The sequence below is a fragment of the Puma concolor genome, chromosome C2 (genome assembly GCF_028749965.1).
Source record: "Puma concolor isolate L17-30 chromosome C2, mPumCon1.1.hap2, whole genome shotgun sequence".
NCBI classification, from domain to species: Eukaryota; Metazoa; Chordata; class Mammalia; order Carnivora; family Felidae; genus Puma; species Puma concolor.
The window spans coordinates 44,290,534-44,311,223 of NC_141675.1; the positions used below are offsets into that span (position 1 = coordinate 44,290,534).

At 41.7% G+C, this 20,690-nt stretch overlaps 1 protein-coding gene across 4 annotated transcripts; it reads right to left on the bottom strand.

The window, feature by feature from the left end:
- Positions 1–454: 454 nt before the first annotated feature.
- TM4SF1 (transmembrane 4 L six family member 1) lies at positions 455–16,806 on the bottom strand. Of its 4 annotated transcripts, XR_015240049.1 has the most exons (7): positions 16,520–16,805; positions 15,000–15,089; positions 14,766–14,911; positions 11,838–12,018; positions 9,883–9,941; positions 6,381–6,612; positions 455–4,319 (listed from the first exon to the last, which is right to left on the bottom strand). XR_015240049.1 is itself a non-coding variant. In XM_086674517.1 (6 exons), the coding sequence occupies exons 1-5, from the start codon at positions 16,694–16,696 to the stop codon at positions 9,927–9,929; spliced, it is 609 nt and encodes a 202-aa protein (XP_086530643.1). In that variant the 5' UTR covers positions 16,697–16,805; the 3' UTR covers positions 4,375–6,612; positions 9,883–9,926. The 4 variants fall into 4 exon arrangements, 3 of the variants coding, with proteins under 3 accessions (XP_086530643.1, XP_025769773.1, XP_086530642.1); XM_086674517.1 differs by lacking the exon at positions 455–4,319 and having other exon boundaries at positions 4,375–6,612; XM_025913988.2 differs by lacking the exons at positions 455–4,319; positions 6,381–6,612 and having other exon boundaries at positions 9,090–9,941; positions 11,821–12,018; positions 16,520–16,806.
- Between the last annotated feature and the right edge of the window lie 3,884 nt (positions 16,807–20,690).

Genomic DNA, 20,690 nt, shown 5'->3' on the forward strand with positions numbered 1-20,690 from the left:
CAAGAATTGTTTTGTTTTGTTTTGTTTTGTTTTGTTATCATGAATGGGTGTTGGATTTTGTCCATATATTGGTATGAGATGTAATTTTTCTTCTTTTTTAGTCTGTTCATGTGTCAGATTACATTAATTGATTTTTAAATGTTGAACCAGACTTGCATTCATGAGCTAAATCCCACTTAGCTGTGATAGATAATTCTTTTTATACATTGTTAAGATTTGATTTGCTACTAGATTGTTGAGAATTCTTACCTCTATGTTCATGAGAGATATTGGTGCCTAGTTGCTGGGTGATTTTAACATACAGAGTTGAGCTCCTGTTCTAAAGTTCAAAGGAAGAAGAAGTTATATGCAAAGTCTTCACATGTTGGGTGGCTCCTGAATCCCAGAGCTCATGACTTGGGTGAGGAAGATGATGATGAGGCAAGAATTAATGAGAGTGATAATAGAATGGAACTACTATTCTAATCCTTTTATTCATGGACAAAATAACAATAATATGACACAAAATTTTATAAATTACAATGATCTCATATAGGATCTAGTTTGACCATCCTAATCCTGATAGGCAGTAGAGATTACATTATTATCTCCACTTCGCAAATTAGGAAACTGAGGCTCAGAGAGAAAAAAATGACTTCTCCAAGATCACCAGTCATAACCCAAATCCCAGGTTCCTGAGTGAAAACCAGCACCCTTTCTGCATGGTCCTTTGGCTGATCAAATTTCTGTGGACCTTTAGTTATTCAAATGTGCTTGTTATTTGGTAAAAGTCAAAGTCAGAGTCTAGTTGTCATTTAATTCCCTGAGGCATTAAAGGGGGAGTGAGGGGCATCTCGGTGACTCAGTTGATTAAGTGGCTGACTCAATTTCAGCTCAGGTCAGATCTCACGGTTCATGAGTTCAAGCCCCACACTGGGCTCTAAGTTGACAACATGGAGCCTGATTGGGATTCTTTCTCTCTCCCTCTCTCTATCCCACCCCGCTCAAACTCATGTTCTCTCTCTCAAAATAAACAAATGAACTTAAAAAAAATTTTTTTTAATAAAAGGGGAATGACTTCCAAAGAAAAAAGAAATCTTCAGAAAGGAAAATAGAACCACCCCCTTGTGGTCTATGGAAACCATTTCATTTAGTTTGCTTTACCCTCAGAAGCAGAGGTGATGGGAGAGTAAAAGGTGTGGAGCCAAGAAAAGTGTGGTGCTCAGGGAAGGTCAAGGGAGCCTCTGCAGCCCTCCTCATACTTTCTCTATATCTGGGTGCGGTTCTCCCACCTAGCACATCTACAGGCTTCCAAACCCTGATGTTCTCATCTGCATAGGGAGTCCTGAAGATGTGACTATGAATACTTCTCTCATTATACAAGGTGAGACTCACCATCGCCTCTAGTGTGACGCTTCCCTGGGCCAAAGAAACGCCTAATTGCTCACAGATTACCTGACTCACAGGACACCCTAACCCTCTAGCCAGAGGTGCTAAAGACTGAATCATCCAACTTGCCTTTGCAGAAACTGGTTACTAATATGTCATTTCATTTCTGTCTCTTTCTATCCTCAAGCTTTGCCTACCTCACATCCATGGCATGTCCTTGCTCCCCATACCTCTACACCCATGCACAAGAGGATGCATAGGCAAATGCAGAGGGAAGTTTCTTCTCAGTCTTTGCCAGGGTTTGTAGGTTACATATTCCAGTGCCCACACTCACATACAAGCACACCCCACGATTAACACATTGGGACTCAAAATGGAGTTGGTGGAAGATCTAGCTTTGACCCTAAACTATGGAGGAATGAAATGACTTATAATTAAGTTACTTATATCTCTGAAATTCTATTGTCTGTCCCACTCAGAGACATCTCCCACTTGGAGACCAAGACAGCTACAGTAGAAACTTTCATTTCCAAAATTGTGACATTGGAAATCGGAACTCCTTACAAACCTAGGGAGCTGGGGTCCTTGAAGGACACATAATATTCTCCTAGGGAATTGGAGCAAGATCCAGAAGGGTGGTAACCATGCATAGCTATTCAAGAACAGCAGATGTAGATAAAGCACATCAGAGTTTCTGTACATTGAACAGGCAGCAGCTAATTATATTGAGAATTTTTTTTTCTTTCATCCTAAGTTCCTGGTCACCATTAAAAATTTCCTCTGACCTCTATCATCTATTGCCCCTTTACAAGTTTATCATGTTTCCAAATCCGTGATTCTCTTCTTATCTGCTATTTACTTTCTTTCCAAAGCTGCAGCCCTACGGTCTGTGAGTTAAATAATTTGGGAAGTTTTGAGTTAAACAGGTTTTACAAGAAGACTTCTCAGAGTTTATGGAATGTTAATGGGTGTGGTGAATCTTCAGGAAGATTTGTCTTGTGTGTACTATTTCCCAGACTTTTTCCAAAGAGGTCTCATAGGACATCTGTTTAGTTTAGAAGATGCTAATGAAGTCCCAGAGACAGCTAGCATTTCCTCTGTTGTGGGCTGAATTGTGTTCCCTCAAGAAAGATATGTTGAAGTCCTAATACCTAGTACCTCAGAATGTGACTGTATTTGGAAATACAGTTTTTACAGAGGTAATCAAATTAATCAAGAGGTTATTAGGGTGGACCCTAATGCAATTCAATTAGTGTCCTTCTAAGAATGGGAAATTTGGACACAGATATAGATATGCACAGAGACAAGTCTACATGAAGAGACATAGGGAAAGGATGTCCTTTTACAAGTGGAGGGAATGCCTGAGACTTCCAGAAGCTAGGGAAGAGTCCTGAAACAAATCCTTCCCTAGCAACTTCAGTGGGAGCATGGCTTTGCTGACACACTGATGTTGGACTTCTGGCCTCCAGAACCGGGGGAAAATAAATTTCTGTTGTTCTGAGCTACCCAGTTTGTGGTACTTTGTTATGGCATCCCTAGGAAACTAATATATTCCCTAGTATCCATTCTTCTAGCTGGTTGGCCGGTAAACCAATTTCATTTTTTTCTCTCTCTACTTATTAAAATGTTTTTTAATTTCTATAATAAGCTTAAAAATAACAAAAATACCCATACTTCTCCTGTTGTAATGGAAGTGTCAATTTTTAGTGAGACAAATGGCCAGCTAGACTAGATGTCAGCAAACTCTTTCAGTAAAGATTTAGATAGTAAATATTTCAGGTCTTGTGGGAACATAAGTTAACTTTCACAATTATCCATTCTGCCACTGCAGCAGGAAGGAAACCATAGACACTATGTAAACAAATGAGTATGGCTGTCTTTCCACAAAACATTATTTACGAAAACAGGCAGCAGACCAGATTTGCTGACCCACTGATCATTGAGTACCTGCTACCTGCCGGGCATTATTCTAGGAGCCATGAATACCATGGTGAGCCACGTGGTCAAGGACTCTGCCTACTAGAGCTTGTAAAATATTGTTTACAGCTGGGTCGTCAGCACCTTGTACAGGACAGGGCATGTAGTGGTCAGTTCAGATATACTGAACTTGTGACTGATTGTAAATCCCTTGGATGAAGAGATGAGCCAAACCTTCAGGGTGCTGGGCCAGGGGGAAACTCTGGGTTCCCTGGGATGCTAACTAGAGCACAACAAAAGAACCTCTATTGGCAGTTTGAGTCCTTACCAAGGCAAAAGCAAACAAACCAACACTTGTACTATACGCACCAAAAAAACACGTACAAGAATGATCATAAGAACATATTTCCAAAGATACAAAAGCTGGAAACACCCCAAATATCCATTAATAGAATGAGAGTAAATAAACTGTATTATTTTCAAATAATGGAACACTATACAGCAAAGGACAAGAACAAACTCCTGCTACATAAGACAACACAGATGAATACCAAAATTATTACAAATTGAAACCACCTACCTTCCAACCCCCACTTGGACACTGAGGACTAAAACCATAAACTGCTCCACAGCTTACTGTCTATATTAGCATGATTTTATTATTCCATAGTCTTCATTAACATAGCTTTACTATTCCAGGATACTCTTGCCCAAGCAAATAACTTTATTTTTCATTATAGAACTTCCCAAAAGACCCCATCATCTTTTCAATAGAAAACATCAAGAGTTCATATCTCAGGAGTCTTTGAACCTTTCACCTCGAAATCCTTGCCATGCTTTTCCCATAGTCCTAAATGATAGAATTCCTACAAATCCTATTCAAGTCTTCACACTGAAAGACTCACCTGAACCAGAATCAAAATCTCAAATTCAGCCTTTTACTTCTCCCTCCAATGAAAGTTCTTTCAAGGTGGTATTCTCCCTGATGGCCGTAAGCAATACATTCAGCATTGTCTCATGAACAGATCGTTCTGCTGATATTTCAGGAGTCAACATTCAACAACATAACGTTCATTGAGAAAAACCAGACACAAGGAAAGCATGCTTTATTATTCAATTTCTATAAAGTTCAAGCACAGACAGAACGAATCTATGGTGATAGAAATCAGAACTGTAGTTACTCTGAGTGTGTGTGGTGATGGTAGGTACATACTGTCTCGGAGAGGACACGAGAGAGTTGTCTGAGTGCTGGGAGTCCTACATCTTGATCTAGATGGTGGTTACATGTGTATAAACATATGTAAAAATTCACTGAGGTAGGGGCACCTGGGTGGCTCAGTCTGCTAAGCATCTGGCTTCGGCTCAAGTCATGATCTTGGGGTTCATGAGTTCGAGCCCCACGTTGGGCTCTGTGCTGACAGCTCAGAGCCTGGAGCCTACTTTGGATTCTGTGTCTCCCTCTCTCTCTGTCACTCCCCCCCTTCATGCTCTCTCTCAAAAATAAACTGAAATTTAAAAAAATTCACTGAGCTACACATTTTTGTGTGCATTTTTCTACATGTAAAAAATTTACATTTCAATAAAAGTTTAAAAAGTTAAAAACTTAACCTAGGTGTCAGAGATTATTGACAGAACTGAGTGTAGTTTTAGAACATCTACTTTAGCCAAGGGATTAAACAATAGGGAGTTAAGTATTCTGTGAGATCCCAACCTGGCCCACTTTTTTAAAAAGTATCTAAATTGACAAAGATGAACAAACACAAAAATTATTTTGTGTTAAAAGGGGAGGAAGGACCATTTTTACTAGCCTGGGGTGGGTGACAATTTCTCTATATAATGTGCTGTGAATCATCTCCACAAACCAGGCTGGACCATGTCCTATAACCCCATTGTTGACCATCCCTCTCATCTCAGAAGAGGAAAATGAGGAAAATTCAAGCTGTGCTACAAAAGCCCTGATAAAAGGCCAATTCTCAAAGTAAAAGCATTTCATTGCTTTCATTTTTAAGAATGGAAAAACAGATACGTAGCTGATATTTATAAAAATCTTATTTGGTAGCTAGACTAAGTAGACACCACGTACTTACATTTCCCAAAAACAGAGTGGGAATTATGGCCTCCCCACAATATTTTTAGCCTGTGGTTACTGCCTGTCCCACCTGGCCCAGCCCTTCAGCTAATTTCCTGCACAATTATTCTCCAGAGTTCACTGAAGAATGACTCCTCTGTCCACCGAAAGGAACAATGGTTTTCTCATACACTTGGGGATTTTCCTTCGAAGACTGTGGACGACTCCCTGAATGATTTCAGGAATGAATATTTGTTTTCTCATTTTGGCTTTCTTTCCAAATGTAATATGTGTTTATTGTAAAAACTTTAGTAGGTATAGATAGGCAAAATGAATCAAGACAAAAATCACCCAGAATCTAACCAAAATTACTTTTTAGTGCATATATATAATAAATATAAATAAAATTTTATTGTGCTGACATTTTACCAAACCAGTTCCTTGTTGGACATTTAGGCTCTTGTTATTTTTCTTGGTATAAATACTACTCCCAAAATTATCCCTGGAACTGGACATCTTTTTGTTTATTTGTTTAGGTTTTATTTCATAATCATAAATTTAACTTTGCAATCAAGCTACACTTGGAGGGGAATAAGGAAAATATGGAACCCATAGAACTGCAGTGAAAGCACAAAGATTATAGGATATTTCTAGTCGATGGGGGTGAAGGGATGCCCTCCTGAGCTACAGAAGGAATGGGCTGGTGGTTAAGATAAAACACAAGCCAAATTATTAGATTTGTCCACAATCAGCACTGGTGATCTTCTTGCTGTGTTGCCATTACTGGACCCAAAGCAGTCTATACTTCCAAATATTCATGCTCTCTTTCACTTTGCCAAAAACCACATGCCGACCACCCAACCATTCAGGTGTGGCAGTGCAGATGAAAAATTGAGAACTGTTTGTGTTGGGTCCAGCATTTGTCATGGACAAGATACCAAGACCTGTGTGATCCAGAATGAAATTCTCATCATCACATTTCTCCCCACAGATGGACTTGCCATTATGGATTATGAAGTCAAGTCACCTGGCACATAAATCCTGGAATAATCCTGTGACAGCAGGAAAATTTATAACCAAATCCTTTCTCCCCAGTGCTCAGAGCATGAAAGTTTTCTACTATCTTGGGAACTTTGTCTGCAAACAGCTCGATGGAGATTTGACCCAAGAGCTTGCCATCCATAGCAATGTTGAAGAACTGGGTGGAGTTGACTGTGGCTGGGAGGCTCAGGGGGCTCCGGGTGGTGGCATCTGCAAGGCTAAAATCAAATATCCTTAATGATTTTCCTAAAATAAATTACTAGATTTTATAGATATATAGATAGATGATAGATAGATAGGGAGGTAGACAGTAGGTAGACAGATGATAGGTAGATAGATAGAATAGACAGATAGACACATACACACATACACTGGGTTAAAAAGGATATGCAGACCTTACAGATTGCTGCTTTTCTGAAAAGTTGCACCAAATCCCATACCTGTTCCCATGGTGGGTAAGCATCAGAGGAAACATAGTCAAAAGAGTCTCACATGCATACAAGAAACAAATTGTGGTGAAGGTAATGCTCCATCAATTTCCTCAGACTTTACTTCAAGAGATTCCCTATATCTAGCAAGTTATTTATAAATTTGGCAACTATGGTAAATTTATACTCAGAGGGAACTATCTAACCTTTGGGCCATGTGTGCTATTCAGGTGACTCAGATTCTACAGTAATTTTATTGCTTTTATGTTGCCAGGTGATATAATAAGCTGTTTTGGTACAATCTCTGAGGGAATTTCCAGTCAAATTGAAGGGTTTGGAATATTATAGACCCACCATGTGAGCTATAAATATAAATAAACTAGGGTAGAAGGTGATTTATTTTGCTATTTCCTCTGGAAAATGGCAATGTCTACTATTAAAGAATTTACAAACCAGGGAAAACTTTGAGTCACTCAAACTTCAGCTCTGGGGTGGGATGACTGAGGGTCACAGGGACCTGTCAAAGCCCCCCTTGGGTGAGTGGAGAGGCTGAGTCAGTGTTGGAGGAGACAAGACCCCAGCACCTGGGCAGGGGTAGCAGAGGAGGAAGAGGGGGCCAAGGACAGAAACCAGCAAAGCATGGGTTTTCATGTTAGATTGACCTGAAGTCATATCATAATATGCCTTGGGCATATTACTTAACTTCTCTGAGCTTTGACTCTGTACAGTGGAGACAAGCAACACTTCCTAGGAATGCTGAGAGATTTCCGTGAAATAATATGTGTAGAAACTAAGTATAGTAACTGACCCATCGAAGGAACTCAATAAATGGTTGCTATTGTCACTATCATGATTAATCATTATTATTGTTGTTGCCTTGAGGATAGACTTAAGAAAAAGAGGTGCTTATACCTGATCATTATGCCTCTTGTTTGGATTTTCTCTTTCAGGGGCTCTTAATCTGGTGCCCAAGAATTCCCAAGAGGCCCAGGGATAGATACCTGGGAGAAGGCGTGTTAAACTCCAGAGAGAAAAAAAAAAATGTCAATGTTTTACTAACCTGTAAGGAAAATATAGTATTTCCTTTGTTATGACTACATGAAACAATTCACAGTAGTATCAGCAATGCTGATCATGCTTTGATTAACGATACAAAGCATATATGATTATAAACAATATATAAATTATATGTTACTTCCATATCAAAAGTACAGTTGCTAGGCCCACCCCCTAGACCACTGCCTGCCTTCCTGTCTACAGAGGCTGGTGTGATGGAGCTGGCTGTCAGGTAAACTGTATTATAATTTTCAAAAATATTTTGATAAAAATATCACAATATTTTATCAAAAACATTTTGATGAAATATCACAATTCGATTAAAGATCATGCTTTATTTTATGCACTTTTAAATGGCATTCTTCAAAGAAGTCCGTAGTCTTCATAGGACTGCCAGAGGGAGACAGAAGCACAGAAAAGATTAGAACCGTTCCGTTGGGAAGCCACTGTAGGGCACCCAGCACACAGGAGGGACTCTGCTGTCCAACAGCCCGAGAAGCTCCTTTATTAACTCATCTATTTCCCAGGCCAATAAACACGAAAAGCAGAAAACTTCTGAAGATAATTCCCAATAGATCAGGGAATCCTGTCTCTTGAAAGGGCCCAACTCTGTTTAACAGATATAAAATATCAAGGGAGAAAATGTCTGTTACCCTCCCCAGGAGCCTGATGCCTCGGGCATCCAGTAGAAAGGACCTAAGTGGTGTAATGACCCCAAGGTAATGGCACAGCAACAGCAATGCACGGAGAACAGAGAAACGTAGAAGAAGAAGGAGAGGATGAGGGAGAGAAAGTGGGATAAAAAACCCAGAAGACACAAAACCCTAAGCAATAAGGGCTGCACACCCCTCAGGCTGTAAAATATATATATATATATATATATATATATATATATATATATATATAATAAATATATATATATAGGGAGAAAAGTTTTAAAGTTTTAAGCTTATTTATTTATTTTGAGAGAGAAAGAGCGAGAGCGCACATGCACAGCATGCACATGAGTAAAGGAGGGGCAGAGAGGGCGAGAGAGAGAATCTCAAGCAAATGCACCATCAGCACAGAGCCCGATGCAGGGCTCGAACTCAACAACCGTGAGATCATAACCTGAGCCAAAATCAAGAGTCGGACGCTTAACTGACCGAGCCACCCAGGCACCCCAAAAGGGAGAACCTTAAACAAAGGACAGTGAAACTAAACAAGAAAAAAAACTTGTAGTAGATACTTTATTTTGTTGTATTTAAACCATCAAATTTTGGGGCTGTTTCCTCATGGTCCTTCTGCCCTTCCTCCCCCTGCCCCATTTTCCCATGATGCTGATGAAACTGCTTTATTCCGTTTCCCATCTTTTCCTCATCCAACTATCCAGGCCTTTTTCTTTGTCAATACGTGATCCTTGGTGCTTGTCTCTGAAGGGCAAAAAGTGTTCTACCTGTTAGAGAAACTTAGGACCTGCCAGTACTCTCGGCAGCATTGCATGTTTTGATGCCTTCCTTTAGCTCAGGGCACTCTCAACCAGTCCTCCCTCTCTGGGCAAGTGTCTGTCTCTTATGAAACATGAAACACTTCAAAAAGGCCTCTTGCCAGAGATTTGCAGGCATATGAATGGGAAACACCATATAAACAGTGAAAAAAGACACATCTTTTCAAGTTTTTGGATTTTCTCCTTCACGATCTTAAAAAAAGCAATTAGAAATCTTTCCTTTAATAAACCCAGGCATAGATAATAGTAACTAGAGTGTGATACTTGTCCTTATAATGTTTCTAAAAAACATCACTCAGGCCAGAGTTTGTCTCAGCTATGCTGAGGACCGACCGTCATTCAGTCTGTAAATTACCTCATGGATTTTCTCATTCCTAAAAAAACGGTTTGCTACGCTCAAACACTGACATCACGTGAAGATGCCAGCTTCTATACACATTTATAAAAGTAGAATATACGGAGTATGATACACTAGTACAAAGTTTTACAAATTAATACAAGTAAAATATATAAATTACAATGAAATAAAGGAAGATCGTGGTTCTGTCGTGGGGTGGTTCTTTTAGCAGTCGTATCGCTGTAAAGAAAATGAAATATGCATTACGTTACAATCAGGCTAAACAAACAACGATGCCATGTTAGTCCTAAAAATTCCTGTTTTAAGCAAACATAAAGTGGGCTGATCTCCACTACCCAGAGCTTTTGGCCAACAACACTGAGAGCTTGGACAATGTTCCTGAAATGTTTCCTAAACAAACCAGATCCATTGTCCTCTCTTAGGAAAAGCTGCAGGAAAGGGCCATGGAAACCACAGCTTACTGGTGTTTGCTTGGCTTTGAATGCATTTGGGGTAGGCTTTTAATCTTAGGGATTTAAGAGATAATGCCATGGGAGTTTCACACAGGAGTGGGCTCAATGTGGGTAACCTTCCCAATTAAGTGCTACCAAGTTACAGACTTGACTCATCTACACTAAAAACCTTGCCCTCTGAAAGCGTCTTTTGTCTTAGAAACAAAAATAGCAGATCTGCACTGTGGTGTCTGTGAAAAAGCCATCTCTTCGGTGACTCAGACGGGAAATCCCGTGGGACTACTTGCTCCCCACCCCCGCTCAGAGAACAGGGTCACTCTGGCAAATCACTACAGCAACTTTGGTCATTGACACATTATGCCTGTCCCCAAAATGCACAAGTGCTGATGTCCAAAGGGGCCTCACCTAATTTAAACTCTGCCTTGTATGAAATCCAAGGCTAAAGATTGGTCACATTAGAGTAAGTCTGAGAAGACTCTCCTCTGCCTCTCCCCAACCATACTGCCTGGAAACAACTTCATATTGAAGGTTTCCCACTGCGCTGTTTTCTTGGAAATTTGGCAGGCTCCCAAGGATATTATTAATCTTGCTGTACTTGCCTGATAAGGAAAACTAGATTTTTCTTTTAATGTCCCCTCAAAAATTAGAAAGTTTCCTTTTATTCATAGCAAGGTTTTTCATGGTAGCCACATGCTTTCAGTTTTAATTAGATTTTGTCTTATTTTAAAAGACAGTTAAGAGACCTTGAACAAAAGGAGTAAATGATTAGGAAAATATAAATTAAATAAGTTTCTGTTTACCTAATCCTGTTTTACAGAATAAGACATAAAACTAACCTCCCAAAATTGGACCAAAGCTGGACTTCCATCAATTCATTACTATGTGTTTTTTTTTTTTTTTTAGGAGGATATAGAAACAAGAACTTTCCCCGCTACTAACAAATGCATACTTCTCTCTGAAATCATATCCCCAGGAAACAAGTGCTTCCTGGTTTTCTTTCACCATGAAAGGTTTTTTTCATGAGCTGCTATTCAAAGGTTATTAGTGATTCTCTGTGCTTAGCTGTTTGGGTATTTTTGTGACTCCTTATTAGAAGGCATTGTAGAAAATCCAACAGAACAGCAAGTGTTGTGGACAGGTTGAGAGCAGGAGCTCGCATAAAATGACCTAGGGTTTGAAGCCTGTTACTTCCTGCCTAGGTGATCTTAGACATACTGCTTAATGTCTGACTCATAGTCTCTTCTGAAATGTGAGTTTAGCTCCGTGCCTGGTGCAATGAACATTGACCACTATTTGCATATACTAGTTGGGAACATGAGAGCAAGCAAAATTATGTCTCCTTGGCCAGAGCAGGGGTAGTGAAAGGGGCAGTAAGTTTGCTCTTGAAAGGAAACTTTGGGTACGGGCAGCATTTTCCTATATACACAGAGCCAACTATAAAAAAAAAAAAAGATAACCCAGCAACTATGATATACAGGAAGCTTATTACTGAAAGCAAAATTGAATGCTGTAAATGCTTTGCCACAAAGATGATATAGGAACAAACGTTGGTAGTTGGAGCAGAATCTGATTTTGCCTTTTTTTTTCTTTATGATGAAAATAACAGTGTGTTACAGTAATTGAATACCCCAGGGCCAGGCTGTGACATTTTCACAGCTCTTACCTGTTGGCGAGAGCAGCAATAGCCACATATGCCTCCCATCACACCATTTATTACTTGAATGAGACATAAGATGAATTCAATTCCACCCAGGGCCAAGAGGATGGAAAACAGAGAGACGTTCCATTCTACAATATGCTTGGGTTCCATGCACTGGGACCATGTGGAGGTATCCAGAAGGTACCTGTGGATGAAAAGAAGAAACTTCTGATATATGACCACATCTAAGGGGATGTCTCATAAGCTACTTTCTGTGTGGTGCTTTTTTGTTCAGAAAAAAAGAAACTAATTCAATGACCTGTGTCAAATTTTTCTAGTCTGTCATTTCACAAAGTGACAAATTCAGATCTTGCTGCAATGATAAACATAAAATTCAACAAAGATTATTGAGCACTCATTGTGAGTTAGACCTCAAGCCAGGGCTGGGGATACAATGGTGAACATGGCATGGGTTCTGCCTTGGAAGAGCATAGCATCTAAGGGAGGAGACAATATGCAATCTCAATGTAACCAGTACACTGATCAGGAAGACCAAGTGTGAGGAAGGGCATCTCCCCTAGGCCAGGAGAGTACCTGCTTATGTAACTATTCCACAAGTCTGAGCTCCATGAAGTCCGGAACCAGACCTTTCATCATTGTATATATAGACCCTAGATCAGTATCTAGTACATAGTAGGTACTGAACACATTTTAAAAGTAATTGAACGATAAATAATCTGAAGTCACTCTGTGAAATGTTAGCAAACCACACTGAAGTCACATTTGACTACACACACACACACACACACACACACACACACACAGAAGTCATATACACGTATATATACAACTTAGGAGACTTTCTAAGTACCTGGATATTCTTACAGTCTGAAAAATTCTATCTCTGATTGCTCTTGTAGACTTTCAGCCTTTGCTACATCATAAAGCATTTGGATTCTTAATGAAATAGGATTCAATCGTGGGAAAATCTACAACTGACTTAATCCCACAAAGAGGTCTGGTATAAATCTTTTCTTATCACTTCTTCCTACCACAGCAGAACAAAGGGGCTTAGAATTGGAGACCTAACTTTGAATGGTTCATTGAGCCAATCAGAAACTCAATGTGTTGGTTAAAAAAAAAGAATTCTGTCCTTATGACCCCATCTTTCTGCATATCAGGAGGTGGGGGGAAGTTGTAATTTTAGGACACAATGTAAAAAATTCCTTTGTCCCCATCTGGCTATTGAGCAATTAATCACTGGCTTGTGACCATTAGCTATTCCTCATATTGAAATCCCTGGACAGGTTGAAGTGAGGAATGATATAGAAGCAGAAGGCTTCTTACAGAAGCTGGGGTGGCTGGTGGGAGGGGCATACAATCAAACAGCTGTAAAATGCTGAGTGATATTCTCACTTCTCCTTGCATTCCAGCTTCATCCATCATGATCTTTTTTGGAGGTGGGTTTGTGCAGTAGCTTGAATGTCTGTGCATCTATAGCCAATTTCCACTCACACTTTCAGTATGTTCTGAACAAAGTTGAATCACGATCCATAACTATATTGGCCACCCAAATTTCAAACCCCCGTAAAGCTAACATTTGTTCAGAGGCTACTATTGGGTTGTATTCATTGTCAGTTAGCAGATAATATTAACAGCCAACAGAGGCCAGCCTCAGAGTGTGTCAGCTTGTGTGATAAATACTTTACATTTATTATCTCATTTATCCTATGACAACTGCCATTGGTTTTATTTTACAAAGTAACTGAGAAACACAGAGCTCAGTTCACTGTTTCCCGGTTGCTGAGGGAGAAATGCAGAGCTGAGATAAAATCCAGGTCCACATAATTCCATGTTCACAATTTTACGAACTCAATGTATGCTATACAATTCACGGGGGACAGTCTCGATAGGGTAAGGGCAATTGAAATCATTATTCATATTATTTCCACTCCTGAATCTCATAACGAAGCCTTTCAAAATTCAACGAAGGATGTCATTCATTTGCTGTCATGTACATCAGTTTCTATGAGCTATTTCTGTTCTTTTCTCAGTAATAGATAAGAAATAAATACCGACATAAAACAACGGAGCTTAAATTATCCTGACGCTAAGATCATGTATAAGACTGTCTTATGTAGCCTGATCACTTTACTTTTCTTTTAATTTTTATTATTAAAAAAATTTTTTTAATGTTTATTTATTTTTGAGAGAGAGAGAGAAACAGAGTCCAAGCAGGGGAGGGGCAGAGAGAGAGGGAGACAAAAGAATCTGAAGCAGGCTCCAGGCCCCCAGCTGTCAGCACAGAGCCTGAGGCGAGACTCGAACTCACCAACAGTGAGATCATGACCTGAGTTGTAGGTGGACAATTAACGCACTGAGCCACCCAGGTGCCCTGCCTGATCACTTTAAATAAAGGGTTTGTTGTACATAGCGATTATGTTATATTGTGAGTGTGTGTATGAGGATAGTATGATCAATCGGGGAGTTGGTTAAATTCAGATGCTTTCCATCCATAGTATGTAAGGATTCCACAATATTTTCTTATAAAATAGTAAAACCAGCCAATTGTTTTGGTATAGTGCACACACTACATAAGCCCGAACTCTACAGCCCGGCTGCCTGGCTGTCATGTCCTAGGAATGTGCCTTTGGATAAATTACTTCAGCTCTCTGTGCCTCTTTTTCCTCATCTGTAAAACAGGAGCAAGAGTGGAAGTCAACTCCTAGAGTATCATGAGGGCTGAATCAGTGAATCCATTTAAAAGCACTTAGAGCTTCTCCAGGTCAGAGACTGGGCATCCACCCTCTGACACCACTGCCTGGTGCCTGAGTCACCGCCTGGCTGAGTGCACGGATACATGGATAATTGATGCTTTTCTAACTCGATGGGATTGCCCCTATACCATGCGGTGGACAAGAATGTGTGGTCGGACAGGGAACAATGACTTACTGTCCATCGGTGTTGGCAAAGGTGTAGTTCCACTGGCCAAGAGAATCACGACATACTGGCCCTTCGGCCAAGCCCAGGGCTGCCACGATGACGCAGTAGCCAGACCCTGCAATCCCAATGAGGGCCGCCAGGACGGAAGAAAGCATCTAGGGAAAGGAGAGACGGCAGAAGTGAGCCCGAGCGTCGCACCTGCCTCCCAGGGACCCTTTTCACCACCCGAGCTGGAGCACCTACCGCGCATCTCTTGCCACAGTTTTCGTGGCCACAGCAGCCACAACAGTCGTCCTGCTCCAACCCAATGAATACGAATGCCGGCAGGAACATCTGTTTAGAAAACAATCAAATTAAAATCACCATCTTTCCCCACATTAAAGCCTGTCATAAGGGTCAGGCTAAGCATCTTTTGGTAAAATACCTTGCTTTCTGACAATGTGGAATGGCTTTGGATTAGGTCGGCCCAGTATCACAAAGAATGTAAAACTATGAGGGGGAAAAAAACAACACCTCTAAATGAAATATCTGCTTGTTTTCATGTAATGTGTCAAAGCATTCTTTAGGGTGAGGGTGTCATATGGGAGGGATAGAATAATAACCCATAAATATGTTTCTTCCACAAGAGTTCCCTCACGTAGTCCCAGAGGCAAACTCTGTTTCTGTTAAACCCTGCCTTTAATTCGTTTTCTCCCCCCTTGTACACATAGATGATACAAGTCTTTAATATAATAATTTAAACGTTTTTGTAAGTGGGAGAGATGAAAGCGGCATATAATATATAAAAACCGTTTCTTTGATGATGCGATTGTATGGTTGTTGCTTCACAATAAAGCTCCTTAAATAAAGTAAGTATGAAATACTCTGAGTTTGATCAAAAGAAGCCTAAACAAGGGTGACGTTATATTAAGGACAAACCGTTGTTAACATGGTAACAATACTTAAATTCAAAGCCGATTTGCCATACCATAATTAGTGCATTAAATTTAAATGTTTTCAGGTCTTTTCTTGACTAAGAAAAATATTCTGTGTGGTATGAGCAATTCCACAAAATGTCTTTTTAAACTTCTCAATCCCAGCATTTAAAGTGGCAAGCTCGAGTTTGTCCACATTCTTTCCGTGCTGTGGTTGAAGCTAATACTTTCAGCTCCCAGGTTGGCAGGCAAATTCCTCTCACTTCAATTAAAAACAAACCTTGGAAAAAACAACACATTCCGCTGTTAGCTTCAGATCCTGATCTGCTGCTAACGGGAGGATTTTTCCTAGACACCACACCCAGGATTACATAAAGGAGAAAATGTATCCTTCTTTTTAAGTAGCAATACACTCATAATTGATAATTTTTCCTGTCACAGATGTCTGAGAATAAACAGCAGACAATTTGGATCCGAAACTGTTGATTTAGACAGAGAACCAGTGACGCCCTCCCAGCTCCCTAGGGCAAAGGTTAAATGCCTACCCACTTCAGTTCTAGAAACTCTAGACACTCTCAGATCTGACTGAAAAGCTAACATCTGTTTTCTAGCTGTAAAGTGAGAGAGCTTAGCAAAAAGGAAGTTCGCTGTTGGTTGAAAGAGGACTTTGTAAAACGTCTGATAAAATTAATACGCTAGACGTCGCCCAACTTTTGTGCAATCTGCTTTCAAAAGAAGATGAACAAAAATAACTGGCTTTGGAAATAGGCATGGTAGAAAACTTTCCATGAAAACACCTGTTTAACAGAAGAGACTTTTTTAAGCTTGTAATAATTCTGAACAACTTACCAGCAAGCCCCCTCCTACGATGCCAGAAAAGAACCACACGAAGCGGCTGAGATGGTTTTCGGAGGCATATTTTGTTTCCCCATTTGGAAAGTAAAGCAGAATATTAGCTACAATGCAGAGGATGGCCAGCCACACCAGAGAATGTCCGATGCACCGCGCACATTTTCCGTAACACATGGTGGTGGCAGAGGCTGCGAGGATTTCCCTCTTCACTCTGCAGTGCAATGATGGCCAAGTCAGAAGAGAGTATGCCTGTCTGTGGAGAAAGCAAAAGCAGTTCTCAGCCCATTCCTGCAACCTCTTAAATACTCAGTTCTTAGTCACCGGGTTGGGGGAGGGGGAGGCGGTGAGGTACTTGGCTTTCATTGGTCCTGATTGCGGGCTCTGGTTGGGGTGGGGGGAGGTAGGGGGAATGTCCCGCCCTTGCAATGAAATCCTTGAGACAAGCGAAACCAGGGTAGGGATGTGGGAAACAGCCTCAGTCTTAAGCAAGAAAGAAAATGATTAATCTTCACCGAGAAATTCACAGTGCTACTCCTTCACAGGATGAAGAATTGACAGGAACGCGTAATACAACTTTCCAGTAACTGTCAAGTGTCCGTAGTGTGACCGTGCCGGTTGAGGCTTTGAAAGGCAGCGAGCTGTGATCCTGCTCCATGCAGCTGTCTGGACAGCTTCCAGTCTGAGGGCTGTGTGTTCACTTCCCCTGCTGCACTGACTTAATTCCAGACCTGGGGCAAGTCTCCTGAGCTCTGAGGTTGTCTCCTTGTCTGTTAAAGGTAAGGTGTCTAAAAGCCATCACCCACAGGTTTGAGGTGGCTGTTGGGAAAATTACCAAGCAGGCTTCTTTCCTCTGCCTACTGCCTGCTCTGCAGGACCGATCCGACTGTCCAGCTTTCCTGGATATCTGCCTCCAAAACAAATCTGGTACCAAAACAAAGGTGGCGTTAGTCAACACAAAGGGCTCAGGCACCTGTCTATTCCTGAGTATTACTCTCAGGCAAAGCAATGCCAGGAAAGGCCAAGGGAGGCCTAAAGCATGGGAGAAGGATAGAAAGAAAAAGACAGGAAGGAAGAAGAAGAAAGAGACAGAAGAGAAAGGGACTCGGCAAGCAGAGCAGGGAAACAGGACGGAGAGAATGCAGAATGAGCGGGAGAGCCAGGGTTGTTGATCAGGGCCCGGGTCTACCTGTGGTCTACCCAGCCAGCTCCTGAACCAGCTGTTGCAGGCTTACATGTGAAGGCAGGGAAAGGGTGTTACTTCCATCTTACAGAAGGAGGGGTCAGACTGTGAGTAAGTCTAGCCCTTGAAGAGCAGCTTGTGCAAGCCAGGTAGGCTGGGGAAGGACGGGGTGGCCAGGTGGGGCCAGGACTGGAGGGGACGTGTGCCCAGGACAGAATAGTGAGTGCAGAAAAGAATCAGAAGTCCAAGATGGGGTACTGTTAGTTCAGAACAGGAAGGTGAGCAAGGCTGTCGAATCCAGCAGCTCAGGCTGAGACCGGAGTCTGAAGGATTTAGGCCAACACTGGAGGGCAGGATGCATACCAAATGTGAGGAGGCGAGCTGGGGTTAGTCACATAGAATCTGGACTGGGAGGAACATACTCACAAAGGTGGGGTCATGATCCAGACTGGCCTGAGGAAGTAGAGGGATGGAAAACTGACTGTAGGTGGAGAAGCCTGGAACTGCCCAGCTGCTCAGGCATAGGGGGGCAGATCTTCACAAGAACGTTGCTCTGTTTCCACCATGCATCCAACAACCGGGCACATGCACCCTCTGTCCCTGGCTTTAGGTCCTAATGGAGAGGAGATTCCACAGATAGCAAGGCCTGGGGTGGCATAAAGGCCTGGGCCCTTTGTTAAGGCATCATCATTGCAAACCTCCTCTCTTGCTGATCCACCCCACCTGGGGCCAAAATGAGGGTGAGCAATCGTTTGACGACTTTGCTCCTGAGTGCTTAATCACCTTTGCCCTTCTCCCCCACCCCTACGATCAACAGAGTGTGGAGAAGAGAGTGAGGGTCATGCAAAAAGTCTGGAGTGACAGCCTACCTCTGCTGTTTTCCAGTTTTGTGGATCAGGGAAGTCATCACATTCCTGGGACTCTGGTTCCTCCTCTCTAAAGTGTGGGACAGGATTGGATCAGTGGGTCTTAAGTTTTGAGACTCTTGTGATGGTATGGATTCTCTCCCTGCCCAGAGAATGTGCATGTATGCAAGCACACACATTTTTCACTCACTTCCAGGGTTTCATGGACTCCCTGAAGCCCATTAGTGGATTCTCTTCCACATTTCTCCGGATGAATCCTGTCTGGAGACCATTTGCATCACAGATGCAGATACCTGGTCCACCCTCAACAGAATAAATAGGAATTTCTAGGGATGAGGCCCAGTCATCTGAAGTTTTTACAAGTACTCCAAATGAGTCTTATGTTAGCTCAGGTTGGGGATCACTGGTCCAAAGGCCGGGTAAATACCGTTTGTATTACATGTTCCCTGAGGCCACTGTCACCTCCACTGGCTCCATAGCTCTAGACAGACATACAGCATATGCATGAATGGTGGGGGGACAAAGTGCCACCCGACGTAGGCCACTTTCAGGCTTCACTTGTAATATGGAGTCTATCCACCTTGCCCACACTCCTGTCATTCTGCATGGTACCCTCTGCTTCTGCCCCTCATCTGGGAACCTAAATCAGGGTCTTTTCTGGTTTGGGCTCCTCATTTAATAATCAGATATGCTTTTCTGGACAACTGTTTAACTACTTGGTTCTGGTCCTAGCCAGACTCTGTCCCACAGATGACCCTGGCTTTTTTCTCCTGGCTGTGAACTCTCAGTTTCCTATACAGAGCTGCCATCTCCATGGGCACGTTCTGGGTTTCATCCCACTCTCCAAATCCCCCCCCCCCAGGCCCTGCCCCCAACCCCCCTCCCTCCCGGGCCTCCCTGTCCTCCTTGCTCTAAGCATGGCCTTCTGGAGCTTCCTGTTGAAGTGAAGGATTCTGCTTACACATCCCCTCAAAGAGGCCCTCTCCAAAGACCCCATCTAATGACATTATGCACCCTCCCCCAGTTACTTTTCATCACATCGTGTTGTTCTGTTATCATCCAAGAATTTATCATCCCTGAAGTTAACCTATGTATTCACTAGTTTCCTTTTCTATTGTCTGTGCAGAACCCTTTCTGCCTCACCCGCCGTTATTTCCCAGGGCTTGGAACAATGCCTGGTGTGTGGTAGGTACTCAGTAAATATTTGCTGAAAAATTGAATAAATACGTGAATCAATGTCTTTAAAAAAATTTTTTTAATGTTTATTTATTTTTGAGAGAGAGAGACAGAGACAGAATATGAGCAGGGTAGGGGCACACACACACACACACACACACACACACAGAGAGAGAGAGAGAGAGAGAGAGAGAGAGAGAGAGAGAGAGAATCTGAAGCAGGCTCCAGGCTCCGAGCTGTCAGCACAGAGCCCAACGTGGGGCTTGAACTCACAAACCACGAGATCATGACCTAAGCCAAAGTCAGAAGCTTAACTGACTGAGGTGGCATTAACCATTCTGTACCTCAGTTTCTATCATTCTTTGTTCACCAATATTTATTGAGCTCCTACTGTGTCTTCTAAGTTTTGGGTATACAGCAGGAAACAAAAGAAACAAAAATTCCTGCCCTAAGGAGAGTCTGTTCTATCAGAAAATGAGAGACACATACAAAATCATATTAAATAAATATAATACCTTGTTCATTAGGTGGTGATAAGTGGAGGAAAGGGGAATAGACGAGGGAGGGAGACGGCATCCTGAGACAGGATAATAATAGAACCTACATCACAGAGTTGTGATGTATAAAGTGAGTCAATGTTTGCAAAGCATGAAGCACCTGGCATTTAGTAATAACTCAATAAATGTTACTTGTTATTGCTATTTTCATCAGCCCCCTGTCCCAGGCAAGATGTCTCTACTCCCTTTATGATATATCTACTTCTCTAGGATTCCATTACTCCATTATGTACTGGATCCCTTTATTATCATTTGTGACTAATTTTTAGACACTGGAGCTCCCACAGTTATATTAAGAGTTCACTTTTGGGGTGCTTGGGTGGCTCAGTTGGTTAGGCAACCAACTCTTGATTTCACCTCAGGTCATTATCTCACAGTTTGTGAGTTCG

Bases quoted from the DNA above. Each gene is read 5' to 3' on its own strand.
- TM4SF1 (XM_025913988.2), bottom strand. From the start codon at position 16,696: ATGTGTTACGGAAAATGTGCGCGGTGCATCGGACATTCTCTGGTGTGG. The intron at 15,090-16,519 runs GTAAGTTGTTCA...TTTTCTAAACAG, and splicing joins TCGTAGGAGGGGGCTTGCTG to ATGTTCCTGCCGGCATTCGT. The intron at 12,019-14,765 runs GTAAGTCATTGT...TTTCATCCACAG, and splicing joins TTTGCCAACACCGATGGACA to GTACCTTCTGGATACCTCCA.